This window comes from Clupea harengus, chromosome 19 (assembly GCF_900700415.2).
Source record: "Clupea harengus chromosome 19, Ch_v2.0.2, whole genome shotgun sequence".
NCBI lineage: Eukaryota > Metazoa > Chordata > Actinopteri > Clupeiformes > Clupeidae > Clupea > Clupea harengus.
The window spans coordinates 19,422,019-19,435,515 of record NC_045170.1 but is presented as its reverse complement, the minus strand read 5'-3'; the positions used below and the strand labels follow the sequence as shown (position 1 = coordinate 19,435,515).

Genomic DNA, 13,497 nt, shown 5'->3' with positions numbered 1-13,497 from the left:
GTTCAGATTAGTTTTTTTTCTCCTCAGAACGTATTTATTGACATCTGCCAGAATATGAGCAGAGCTTGACAAAGTATCACGACTGTAAGTGTAGGTTGTGTAGCTTCAGAACCAGCCCTAGCTGTTATAAAGTAGCCAAATCAGTGAAGTCTTCTGTTGTGTTACCACCTCACTCACTGTCAGGTGTCAGTGTCATGCTTACAGGAATGTACAGCATTACGTTGCTATTCTCACAAAGGACTCACAACTCACTCACGTGGTTATTGCCATGGTCAGGTCAGGTGTTCTAGTTGTGTCTTTATATCTATACATTGTTGTATTGTATTTATATATAATTAAAGTATTTGGCCAATGGTTTAATGGTATTTATAACTGAAGCTGCTTAATGAATGGTATTAATGACTAGAGCTGTCCCAGGTCGCTGTTAACCGATTCCTGCCCATGCACTCCGAGGCTCTGGAGTGGCCAGCCACTGGGTAAAGACTGACATATCTGTGTTAATCCCAGACACTTACCGTATCGCGCCGTAATCCTGTTATGTGTAGGCTATGGCAGCGATGCGGTGGACTCTGGGTTTGGCAGCAGAAGCCTCTTTAAAGGAAGCCCAAGTCGACCTCGAGTCTGTTGCAAATGAAGCATGTTCTTGGATTCGGCCCCAGATCAGGGTCAGCTGTGTCGTCTGGGAGTCATTTACTTGTGTCCCACACATCAGGGTCAGAATTTATAGAATGTTTCATTTTTTTCCCCCTCTGGCTATGCTTTGGGTGGGAAACATACTGTATCATACGCTGCATTTAACATTTAATACGCACTATCGAAACATGCTTCATAGTAACACACAGTTCGCTCAATTTTAGTGGAACAGACTTCACTGAAAGTCCACTAAATAAAGTTCTGCTGCTTCTCAGCTGCTGTACTGTTTTCAGTGTCATATGTATCATAAATGTAATAAGTGTCATCATATGAACTACGTGTTAAAGTTGATCCTGAAACAATTGCAGTATGGCCGCACTGCTTACATCTTCAGCTTTAAGCGCTGTCACCAGTGGTTCATCACTAGCTCTTTGTTAAAATGATGCACGTTAGCATCTTAGCAGCAATCCATCACAAGCACTGCCTGAGGATGTAGCCCATGGCTCACCACCACCCCTTTAAAGGACTGGGGGGGGGGGGGTCATTTGGCTTGACCTGTGTTCGCTTTCTCTTCCTCCTCATCAGTTTCAAAGTCCTCAACACCAAACCATATAGTAGTGTTGTCACATGAGCCAATGGCAGGCCTCAGAAGTAACACAGGTTTGCCTTGAGGGCATCACGAGATTCATTTCCTCTCTGCTCTTAGGCGTAGAAACGAAAGAGGAAGGGTGCCTCAATACCCTGCCCACACCAGGAAAAATGAATCATACTATGCACACACCAATCGCTGAGCTCTGTCTCTCACTATTGCTCTTGTTCTTTGGTCGCAATTCAGTCCAATTCAAGGAGATGTACCAGTGGCCTAGTGTAGTATTACTAGTGCTTGTGACTGAGGCTTGTAGGAAATGTCAGGGGTTAACAAACAGGTAAAGAAACAAATATCTCTGTCTCTGTCTCTGTCTCTGTCTCTGTCTCTGTCTCTGTCTCTGTCTCTGTCTGTCTGTCGCCACCCTTTCACAACTGAAGTGGGAGGGAAACTATCTGACACATCTTTGACACCCTCTCTTGCTCTGACAGATGCGATGACTGCAGCCTCCAGTGAACCTAGGACGGGCCATCGCCGGGGGCGTCTCCACACTGATACTGAGGCTGCCAACACTCACAACAACCATCACTCTAAGAGTCTACGCTAGGCTCTCCGCTCGCCTGACGACTCACCCGCTCGCTCACTCTGCCACCCTCCCTCCATCCCTCCCTGCCTCTACCTCCGGCCAGGATGGCCCAGTTGGCCTCCATTTGGGTTTTCCTCATCCTGCTATACGTGCTCGGGTGTTGCCAGGGCGATGCCATCCCCAGGGTCTCCTTCCCAACTGGTGAGTCAAAGCTAAACCTCTGGTTAATGTTTGTGTGTGTGTTTAACCTCAGGCGAAATTCATGCAGATGCTAACGATTTAGTCGTAGGGTTTGCCAAATTCTTGTTGGTCTGAAAGATGGGTTTTGCCAAATCTATGTAGATGCCACAGATTAGTCTTGAGAGTTTAGACCCAGGTCCAAGATGGTAGACCACCAACTAAATTCCATTATTCCTCCAAGACCCAGTTTTTGTGTTGGAGATGATTTTGATGTAAATGGTTTGTTTTGATCCAGAAGGCTGTACAAGCAAAAAGCTCTTTAATTGCACTCTTCTAAACCTTTTGGTTCTTCCTAAAAGCTTACTGACATTCTTTGTCAATGATTATCATGAAATAAGCCCTATTTATTAAACCTTTTGCATGTTAGTTTTTTTTTAATAATTGAGAAGACACCGTGCTAAATGTTTTGTTGCTGAATTATATACCCAGTGAAATGGTTTAGCCAGAAAAGGTTTCAGTGGGGGGAAAAGAAAGTCTGTCTTATCTTGCCCCATTTTTATTGAAATGATTTTATAGTGGAGTTAGCCAAATGCTTGAGGCCTCTTTTGAATAATTCAAAATGATGGAGGCATTCTCTGCAAGCAAGTTGACCTTTTCTGTCTATGTTCTTTATGTATTTTGACCCATGTCTGGAAAATGTTGCATCTTCTTTCAGAAGATGCCTTTTATCCAAAACAAGGTAGTAAATCATAACACAACAAAATAACTGATTAGGAAGATAACCTGAATAACATACTGTTTATGAGCGTTATGGGAGGATTGAAAGCATGTAAAACATACAGGTGGCCACACAAGAGCTGGGTCCTGAGCTGTGTTTGAGGCTTGGGAGAGATCTATAGAACAGAGCAACTAAGTAGCCCGTTCCGACACTGTGTGACCGTATGGAACAAAAATAGTCAACACTGAAACTTCTTCTGACACAGTGGCGACAACACAGTCTGTCAGATTCCACACAGACACACAGACACACAGACACACAGACACACAGACACACAGACACACAGACACACAGACACACAGACACACAGACACACAGACACACAGACACACAGACACACAGACACACAGACACACAGACACACAGACACACAGAGTTAATAACCTTTGTTTTATGCACTTATTCCTCCTTTGTTCCACTGTAGTGTGTATTTGTATACCGCGGTTGAGAGATGGCTACGGCTGTGGTTGTACGGTCATGGGTGTTATGATGGTGGAAGGAGGTGAGAATGCAACAAACTCACCAAGTGTTATTGTCAGTGTCTCCTTTGGGTGAAGGGTGTCAGAGGTGCAACTGCACTGGTGTTATCTCTGGCACATGTCTTTGATTCTGACATGCGGTACCGCTGCGTGGACTAACTTTAGGAAGCACAAGATGTCCTCCTCTCGGGGATCATGTAATGTCTGAATCGGAGAAAGTTCAGCGGAGAGAGTAGACTTTGTTGTCCTGTCCCACTGTAAGCCCCCTTTTGAACTCCAGTAATTGCTTTAACCCCGAAGCTAACATTGCACTAACAAGCTGTAGTCCACGTCACAAATACAAAGGCCAAGAGTCGAAAAACATCGCTACAGTTTGAACAATGTAGACTATTGGCACAAAATGTCAGCCATTAATTACCACAGTAAACGGCCTCAAACCCAATGTACCGGAATTTGATTGGATATGAAATGTTCTGACATACTTTCGGGCAGAATTGTTTCCACCTTACATGCTATTAAGAAAGGATAATGAGGTAGGCCTACAGTATACTCAGTCCACGAAGGGCCACTTTGTTCTAAATTTGCAACAATATGTCCACTCAAATTGCACAGCAGAAACTTTTGAAGGGCAAATGAATGGCAGTTCAGAAGAATGGAAGTGTGTGTCTTTTAGAGGATGTGAAACAAGTAGCCTAATACCTCTTTCGGCTGGCTGTCTGATCTACATGAGCAGTTGCCGTGATGGAGTGCTTTCGGAAGTTCCTTCTTCGCTTCCTCTCTTAACAGTGTCTCTTTATGCTCCATCTGCCCGCTAATGAAGGTCTATTATAAATGTGACCTTTGGCACTTAGGGGTCGTACCAAGAAGCCTAATTCTTTGAAAAGAAATTAACATTTCTAAGATTATCTGGCCTTATGGGTTCTGAGAAAGCACCCTGGGGCAGTGGTTTTCTCAGCAACAGTAATAGTTGGTCTTCAGTTATGAACTCTGTTTGTGGTGGGTTATTTATGTAGTTGTCAACAGTTCCGTCTTTACAGTTCAACAAGCACCTTGCAGAATGTTTTGCTTTAAATCGTTTTTGAACTGACCTCATGTTGATAACCATCATGTCTGAACTGATCAATCCCTAGGCCTACCACCATGAGCTAGTAGTCTTGAGGGATGCAAAAACGGAACAACAGGGGCACCTCTTAAATGTATGCTTGCCTGAGAACCTGTGGTATGAAGAAGTGCACAGGAAGACAGAAGCAGGTCTAAGAAAGAGAAGTGAGTGGAGGAAGTGGGTAAGTGGCGGGTTGCAGACAGAGATCATGGCTAATCGCTGATCCCTGCTGCGCCCCCCCCCCCTTAGACCTATGCTGGCCTTGCTTTTGTTGTGGTTGGTGAAGAATGGAGGCCTTGTTTGTTTTAGTAGGGCACAGTGTTTAATTCGAAGCTTGTCCTCTTGTGCAAGAGCTCCCAGGAAGGCAGACAGGGTCAATGGGCTTTAAATCTAAAAACAAAAAAAGACCTATCCTCTGAGAGTTGTTTCTGCTTAAGCACCCCACTTTTCCCTCAAGATATCCTGACCGGGATTCCACATCAAGCCCGTCTCCTGTGTCTCAGCTTTTCAGTAAGAGCATTCTAAGAACTGGCACCACTCCTGAACATGTCGGACCAGATTGGAGGCCAATATTGGCCCGTACAGGGATCAGCACTGTTTGCAGGGGCGAAAATTGGCGTTGACGTTCAAACCCACCCCACCCTCCATCCTCCAGTACCTTGTTTGGGGATTAAAGGGCTTAGTTGTTGCCTGTGGTGTGTCTCTCCCCCCCCCCCCCCCACTTGCTGTGCGGACCCTAGAGTTGCTTTGCAGGAGCAGCCATGTCTGCCACCATCTGTAGAGTGCTGATGTCATGGGTGTGGACCAAAATCCATCTGAAAGTTGGATGTCATCGAGTTGTTTGGAGCAAGCACTCCTAACTCAACACTACTAGCTCGATGTTGCCAAGGCAACACTCCTAGCTCAATGATGCCAAGTTTGTGACTTTTCCTAAGCACTGTTTATGTGACAGAACATCAGTGCTGGTGAACAAATGGTGTCAGAACCCACTTGGCCAAATGCACAAAATCAAACAATCTTTGATGGATGCTCACGCAGTTCCATGTCAAGTCAAATGTATTTATAAAGCACATTTAAAAACAACTTGCGTTGACCAAAGTGCTCCATAATTAAATCACAATAAAATATCAAACAAATAGAAAACAGAAACAAAACAAAACAATTAGATCGCAAAAAAAGTCAAATAGAAAAACAAGCAAATCTTTATACACAGAAATCAAATATACAAATTATCAACTCAAATCAGGAGGATCCAAATGCTAAAGAATTAAAGTAGGTTTTGAGCCTGGACTTGAAGGAGTCAATAGAGGGGGCTGATCTTATAGCGAGGGGGATGCTGTTCCACAGTCTAGGGGCTGCAACAGCAAAAGCGCGGTCACCCCTGGATTTAAGATTAGATTGGGGGACGGCCAGGAGCCCTTTTTAGACGACCTGAGGGGCCTGGCGGTGGAATAAGGGGTTAAGAGGTCTGTGATATGAGATACACACACGTGATATTTAGATGCTCCGAGAGCTCGATCGGCTCTCGGGAAGCTGACATGATGTGGTGTTTTAATTAGAGTTCCTGTAACTCGGGCTGAGGTTTTGAGAGGCTGTATTGAGAGGCTCTATTTAGCTTGACATCCGCTGCAAAAAGAGAACGGTATACAACTGCGTATATGTAAGTCTCAGTGACGACGCCAACAAAACTTGTTTTTGCGAGCACTTCTTCTTTTGTGCTTGAAACATGATTTGCCAGTTTTGAGGAAATGCATCCACAGTGCATATTTCACTTCCTGCGACCCCAATCCCATGAGGCCTTGTTAAAACCGCAACACCAGAGACGTGCTGGTTGGCGCCTGTGTGGTGTGGGAAGTGGCTGGCCACTGAAGCCAGTTCTCAGTATTGCATCTTTTAAAATGGCTGACCTTACATCACCACCCCAAAGATCTTTACCACTGCTTCCTTTACCTTGACCGAGGAGGAAAGAAAAGCCAGCTTACTTTAATTTGTGAAGGCAAGCACTTTTGAACAAAGGGTGCCATCACAAAACGTAAGGCGCCCATGCTGAAGTTGCACTTGGACAAATCTTCAAGCATAGGAGCTTGGAACCTCCTGAAAGGTTTCGCTGCCACCTGTTAGCTACACATATTCGGCCACTGACACTAAGTACGAGTAAGTACGTGCACGGTGAGTGATGCGGCGGAAAGACACCTGGTAATGCTAACGTTTGGCTTGCCCCAATCCAGAGAGGCCTGGAAGAGAGACTGCCCGTCAGGGGTGAGTCACCGCTGGGGATTTAGTCTCATCGGGGCCCCAGGCTGCTCAGGCCAGGCTCTGAGACTAGGCCATCTACCTGGGGAGGGGTTGGGGAAGACAGAACTGCACGGACAAGTAGAGCGAGGGATTCCTCCTAATTCCCCCAAGCAATAGCAGCCGCAGCATGGGAAAGAGAGGCAGTTGATCCCCTCTTACCGCTGCAAAACACACACGTGGTGGCCTGCTCATTTCATAACAGTTTTCTGTCTCTCTCTCCCCCTCCCTCCCTCTTTCTCTCTCTCCCTTTCTCATTCTCGCTTTCTCCCTCTCCCAGGGACTCTTTGCGTTCTTTTGAACTTTACTTGTCGGTCTGTGTTAACGCACTGCGTCGACCTGAACAATCTTTGCACGCGACTAGCCTGGGGCCAAGTTGTTACACAACATAAAATCAACAAAGTGGGTTTGGGTGTACAGTTCACCTCTCAACCGTCAGCTCCCCGTTAGGGATCTCCACTGCTCTGTCTATCCCTAATGCACGTGCATGTGCTACATGAGCTTTGCTTTGGGACGGAGTGAACAAGAAAAGGAGGAGACGCTCAGGACTTTGTTTGCTCGGACTCTCACTCTTTCTCTGATCCACACACAAACACACGCATGCATGCACGCACGCACGCACGCACGCACGCACGCACACACGCACGCACGCACACACGCACAGGCACCCACGCACGCAAATACCCTAGGGCTCTCTGACACCACAAACACAGCTGTACTTTACAGTTCACATGTAGCCAACAAAACAGACACATAACACACAACACGTGTAGGCACGCACATATAGACAGTTCCTGTTGATATGTGGAACTGTAAACCGTTTCTGTTCTTTTTCCCCATTTGGTTTTTCTTTTACATATTTGTTCATGTCACTTTAATAAGTCCTCTGCTGTGCCCTAGGTCAGGACAGACCCAGCAGCAGCTTGACAATCACGTCTAGGGGTTTATGAAATGAAAACTGCAAACCTGGAGTCCCTATCCTGATGTGCGGATAAATGTGGTTGTAAGAGGGTGCAAAGCTAATCGTGGGGTTGAAAGACCAGAGGGAACGCTGGCTCACCCTAAGTCAGGACAGACAAGGTCATGGACAAATTTACTTTAATACCCCAGTCTTCATTTTGATCAGATACACAAAAGTATATTTTACCCAGAGGTCTGCTGTTAGAGTGACTGAATATACACAAACACACACACTCATACACATACACACACACGTGCTCAGATGCACACATTCACACACATATTTATTGCATCTACATGTTATTACCAGGGTAATCAAACATGTGCTTTTGTGAGTCCCTCAAATGACCTTTTTCTTAAATAAACACACACACACACACACACACACACACACACGCACGTGCGCACAGAGTACCTCACACAGAGTACCTTCATTGCCATGCACCCTAACACCATTAGCCTGAAATGTGCTCAGGGAGTCTTGCGAGGTCTTTGCCCTCGGCCTGGCCATGCTCAGAAACTCTGATTAGTGTCATCGACCCAGCAGCGGTGGCACGGGCGGCTGTCTCCAGCCTCACCAACACACCAGGGCCGAGGCAGAGGTGCAAACTAACTGACGAACAATTATCCACACGCTGATAATTGGCCTCTATGGAAAATCAGTTTCTTCACAGCTAGTCTCTAGTGGTGTTTATTGTTTATTTAACTATTGGAGAGTGAGTCAGTTGTTAGTGGTGTGTGTGTGTGTGTATGTTCCCTCCCTCTTCCCATAATTCTGCCCTGGCCCTTTTCCTAGAACTACTGTGAGTGTTCTCTGTGTTATCATGTGTGCACGAATCCTGGATAGCAGCAGTGGCCAGCGCTTAATGGCATTTTGATTCATGGACAAAGAATTGCATCAGTCTAGTTTGTGTGTGTGTGTGTGTGTGTGTGTGTATACACAAGTGTGACGAAACAACTTTTACCCAAGGACACTGAACTAGTGTTTTTGGCAGACCTTGCAAACTAATCAGTCTAGCTTGAGGAGTAGGAGTGATCCACGGCCCTCTGTCCTTCAGCCCAGTCGTGAACGTCCCCCCCCCACACACACACACACACATACAAACACACACACTCACACTCATCATTCCTTACTGCTGTGACGTAGAGTGTTCGCATGCCAGTTACAGGGGCGGTGTAGTACATCAGGTGCTTTGTCATGTGTACCCAGGACACAGGATGTTTGGATATGCAATTCAGCGTAGCGTCAGGGCATTCGTGTTCACCAAGGCGCCTGTTCCTCTCGCCTGTCGCCTTTTGCATTGTGCGCTGGACCTGAACAGACTGAGTCATGTGAGGAGATAAGCTTGGTGGTCTGCAACAACCCCCCCCCCCCACACACACACACACACACACACACTCATATAAAACTTCCTGTCAGTTTGTATCTGTTACTAAAACAGATCGCAGACCTATAGCCAGGTGAAGGCCACGCATTCGGAGTGCTGGTGGTGGTTTTAAGTAGACAATGTTTTCGTAGATTGAAAGCAAACCACTTGGTGCAGAGAGGAGAGGTTGATTTCTGTAGGGTAACCTCACTTATAATTGCCATTCTTTTACCACCATGTATGGTAGTCAGCAAAGCTAATCAGAAAGTGCGCTGATCTAACACGCACTCCTAGCCTTCCTCTATTTCCCCCCTTCTGAACTTACATCATTTGTAATGCTAATGACTTGAAAAGCTACACGCTGTCTGTCTTTCTTTCACTTGCACACACTCACACACACACATTCTCTCTCTCTCTCTCTCTCTCTCTCTCTCTCTCTCTCTCTACCTCTACCTCTACAGTTCTCTGCTGTTACCTTTGGCTGTCTTCGTGTAACTCGGGAGACGGTCTCTAATCTTGATGAGCTAGCCTACTGTGTCTGGATAAGCAAGACTGGGTGGTTTGCAGGAATCGCTGACCCATACGTCATGTTAGCCGTTCTCAGACAGACACTGCGCTCTCAACCAAGACAACTGTTCCTAAGAAAATGATGCCCTCGCTATGAGTTTCATATTGTTAAGGCCACTTGTTGATCGTGGCATTTGCATGTGTCAATGAGGTCGCTCGTTTGGAGACCTCTTCTAGCACTGTAGACCCACGTTAAACTGGCAGCTTTGGAGTGGTGTCCATGCTTTAACAAAATACATCCTTTTCATTCAAATTCGGTTGCATTTATGGCAAGTCACTGGGACGGTGACAGTAGATTTGGTGCCATGTGGTTTGTGTTCTTCCGACTTATTGAGACTCAGACCTCTGTCTACTGTGGAAAGAGGAACAAGACAGAATATTCGGTCATCTGTACATTTCAGTAGCATTTTTTACAGATTGGGCTAATTATAAGTGTGATCATATGCATATGCGGATCTAACACATTCTAGCCACACATATTTTTTTCTTGACCGATAAAGAGCTGTGTGGGTTTTACTTTCTTGCAACACCACTTGAAATATGCCAGACTTCCTAGACTTATACAGTTTTAGTTCCCTTTTTATGATTGGGGCCATTTGGGTGCCTTAAGCGGAATTGCTTTGTGGTTGTTCTTATTGTAGTTATAAATGTGAATCTTTTGCTATATTTAATATGAATCCTAAACACAATAACAAGAGGATTGATGCTCTTTGATGATGCATTGATTAATGGTGTATTGTCCCTTTATAAGTTATTTGGTTTAGGTTAGATTCTCTTATTTTGACCAAGACGATAAATGGATGAATTGTTTTTGCTGTGTATGGTTGGTGAAGTGAAGTGTACCTGATAGGCAAAATAAAAATATTGCACTAAACAAAATGGAGCTGTGACTTTGTTGAGTTTAGGAGTAGTGCAAGTCACGAGGTGAGATGCTAAAGTTACATCTGAAGCAGGAGGAGACTGATGTGAAAGCTCGGACAGTATAGTGTTAATCTGTCTCGCAGTAAACAACATAATCATGAACTTGTTAAATGCTGGCTAGCGTTAGCTTTTTACATTAAATCTAGTCTAGAGGATCTTTAGCTTTCTAACAGCTAGTTAAACTTGGATGTTTCTGACTTAAGTCATTTTTTTCCCTCTTTTGCTCCTGACTTTTGTTGACTGTCCATCATGTCTTTCGTAAACGGTTGCCTAGAGCCTTCATGTTGTGGTGTAAATGCTATGTTATGAGATGCTATGTCACGTTTGTCCTTTATATGTGCAAAACAGTATTGATCTCTTCTGCACTGTTTTGGGTGGAATACTGAAGTGGCAGAGGACTCTGGCATCAAACACAACCCGACTAGTGCCTTTGCAATGAATGTGTCTTTTTTTCATTGCTATTTGAAAAAAAAAGACCAAGTCAAAAGCAGAAATAGCAGATGGCATAAAAGACAAAGGGAATTTTGTTTCTCTTAAAGGATAATTTTTCAGACAGAGTGTTTTGGTTCCCCGATGGGAAAACTTGATTGTCCCGAGACGCCGAGTTAGTGACTTTGCAAGCCCTGGACTCCCAGTATATGAAACGTAATACATTACAATCTACTTCTCCCATATATCACAGAATCGAATCGCAAAACTTGGTGTATTGTAAAATGTAAAGAATCTCATTAATATCATATTGTGGCCCAAATGTCGTGATAGTACTGTATCATCACCTCTGTGGCAATTCCCACCCCTACTACCTTATATGAACTTTCAGGAACATAATATGAGCTAATCCATCAAATAGTGTTCATTCCCTTTGCCTCAGATATGAGTAATGCTAAGGTTCTTAGCTGGTACCTACTGTTACTCATTACACACAAGTTTGGCTTCCTACTCCGTGCCTGAATGGTCTGTGAGGTTGATGTAGGCTACGGCCATCTCTGATGGTGTGTTGCGCATCAGTGACCCTTTGACCAAAACTACCTAGGGCTGTGGAAATACCCATGACTCAATGGGTGGAAATACCACTTTACCTTACTTTACCTCCCGTTTGTTTGTGTGGAAAATTTGACTCCAAATGTTCCTTCACTATGACCCTCACAATATGTCAGCTCGACAAGGTCAAACTATTTGTTTTGCATACTCCACCAATGACAGTATGGCTTTTGTAACGCAGGCAAATGAAGGCCAAATGAGAGCTGCCATGTGTTGACATTGGACCAGTATTCTGCAAAGCAAGTCCTTTTTGGTAGTAAACAGAATATCTGTCAAGTTGTCCCCAGAACTGACCGATTTTTGGATCCATTCGCTCCAATCTGTTGTTCTCTCGAGTTGGTTTCCACGGAAACTTTTGAGTGTACTTTTCTCACTCATACTCATCTGTGTGATGGCCATCCTAACTTCACCTCCCCCACCCCACTGAGATGGATATGATTATTAGCATCAGTGAGGCATGATGGGATGCTCCGTAACGTCACATCACAGTCCATTATACTCTCCATACTCCAGAGAGCCTACGGTGGTGATAGCCATGGCATCAGTTCAATACCATAAATATTCCATTGACATGAACTGCATTAACTTGCATTCACTGCAGGTCTTCAATGGAACTGAATTGTTTCTGAAGTTAGGTTGATCATTAGTAGACAAAGTGAGTTGGATGGAAGAAATGACAAATGACAGTGATCAGCCAAGCATTATTCATGTGAGATTTTTTATAGGTCGTACCTCTACACTATAAAAGCTTCAGTCAACACTCTAGTCTATGTATTTTTTTTTAAACTATTATTATGTATGAATATTGCCTAATTATGCCTTTGCTTTAATGCAAACGTCCAAACTATTATTTAATCATCAATCTTTTTTTTTTTTTTCTCCAACAGGTAGCCCAGGTAGATCAGTAACCCACTTTACCAGTCCTGAGATTGGCAACTCCACCACTTTGTTGCTAAGCAGCGATGGAGACACACTTTTTGTTGGTGCACGTGATGCCATCCTCTCACTGGACGTCAGCGAGCCCAGGACAATGGACATGATGAACAAGGTCAGAACTCAAAAAATCTAAATGTGCGCTTGCTATTGTGAAAGGCATGGTTATGCTTTGCTCCCTGTAAGAGCATTAGACATCTGCACACTTTAAGCCGCATGCTTCAGCACAGCTGAAACCTCTAACTGGGGATGTTTAGAGTTGTAGACACAACCTTTGATTACTTCTAGTGAATTAGACATTTAGGTCTATTTCAAAATAAAAGCCTGAAATAGGCTGTATACACTGTAACTGTTGTGTCTGACACATTTTTACTCCTGCTCTCTTTAGGTGGACTGGTCACCAACAGAAAAAGACTTAAGTGACTGTGCCATGAAAGGCAAGAAAAAGGTAATGCGTCGACATATTGGCAAGAAACGTGTCATGATACAGGGATTACGATTCAGTATATCGCGATCCTGTTAGCAAGGCGCTGTATTGTGATAAAAAAAAAAAAAGTATGTTGATGTTAAATGTGGATGTTATCAGAACAGTGGGATTTGCATTTCTCACAGTCCCTGTAACATCCAACATCATAGCACTACCTTTGTGTGAAATCTGATAAAAGAATTGACATAAGTATATCAGTAAAAACAAAATCGATACAGTGTTTTTGAGAATCGATATAGTATCACAAACACAATGGCACAATACTCAAGTGCATTGATATTTTCTTACACCCCTAGTGCACACACCCCTGGTGCCCCCCCCATCTGTTTCCTCCACCCACTCGTGCGGTCCAGGCCTGAGCCTTTAGCTCTCGTCCGCCCTGACCTCCCTCACCCCCCTCCGCGGGCAGTGGTCTAATGGATCTCATTAGCCGTGTGATTAGCTGAGTTGACTTCAGCTCATTTCCCCCTCACACCTGACTCCCACACGCATGAAAATGCTGTCGCAGGCCAGTGCCCTGCCAGCCCACTGGTGTCGTCCTGGGCCGGGACAGCTGCCTGTAACCGCTTGTGGTGGCCCCAGGCT

The 13,497-nt window shown here is 44.6% G+C and overlaps 1 protein-coding gene across 4 annotated transcripts in view; it reads left to right on the top strand.

Annotated features, from left to right (window-relative positions):
* sema4ab (sema domain, immunoglobulin domain (Ig), transmembrane domain (TM) and short cytoplasmic domain, (semaphorin) 4Ab) overlaps positions 1–13,497 on the top strand; it is a 32,697-nt gene that overhangs the window by 5,793 nt on the left and 13,407 nt on the right. For 3 of the 4 annotated variants that reach the window (XM_031585606.2, XM_031585605.2, XM_012828907.3), the window contains 3 exons: positions 1,711–2,006; positions 12,380–12,540; positions 12,814–12,873. In XM_031585606.2, the coding sequence (XP_031441466.1) occupies positions 1,910–2,006; positions 12,380–12,540; positions 12,814–12,873 (318 nt within the window). In that variant the 5' untranslated portion in view covers positions 1,711–1,909. Of the gene's footprint in view, positions 1–1,272; positions 1,560–1,710; positions 2,007–12,379; positions 12,541–12,813; positions 12,874–13,497 lie in introns of those variants that run through there. The other variant, XM_031585607.2, reaches the window with a different exon arrangement.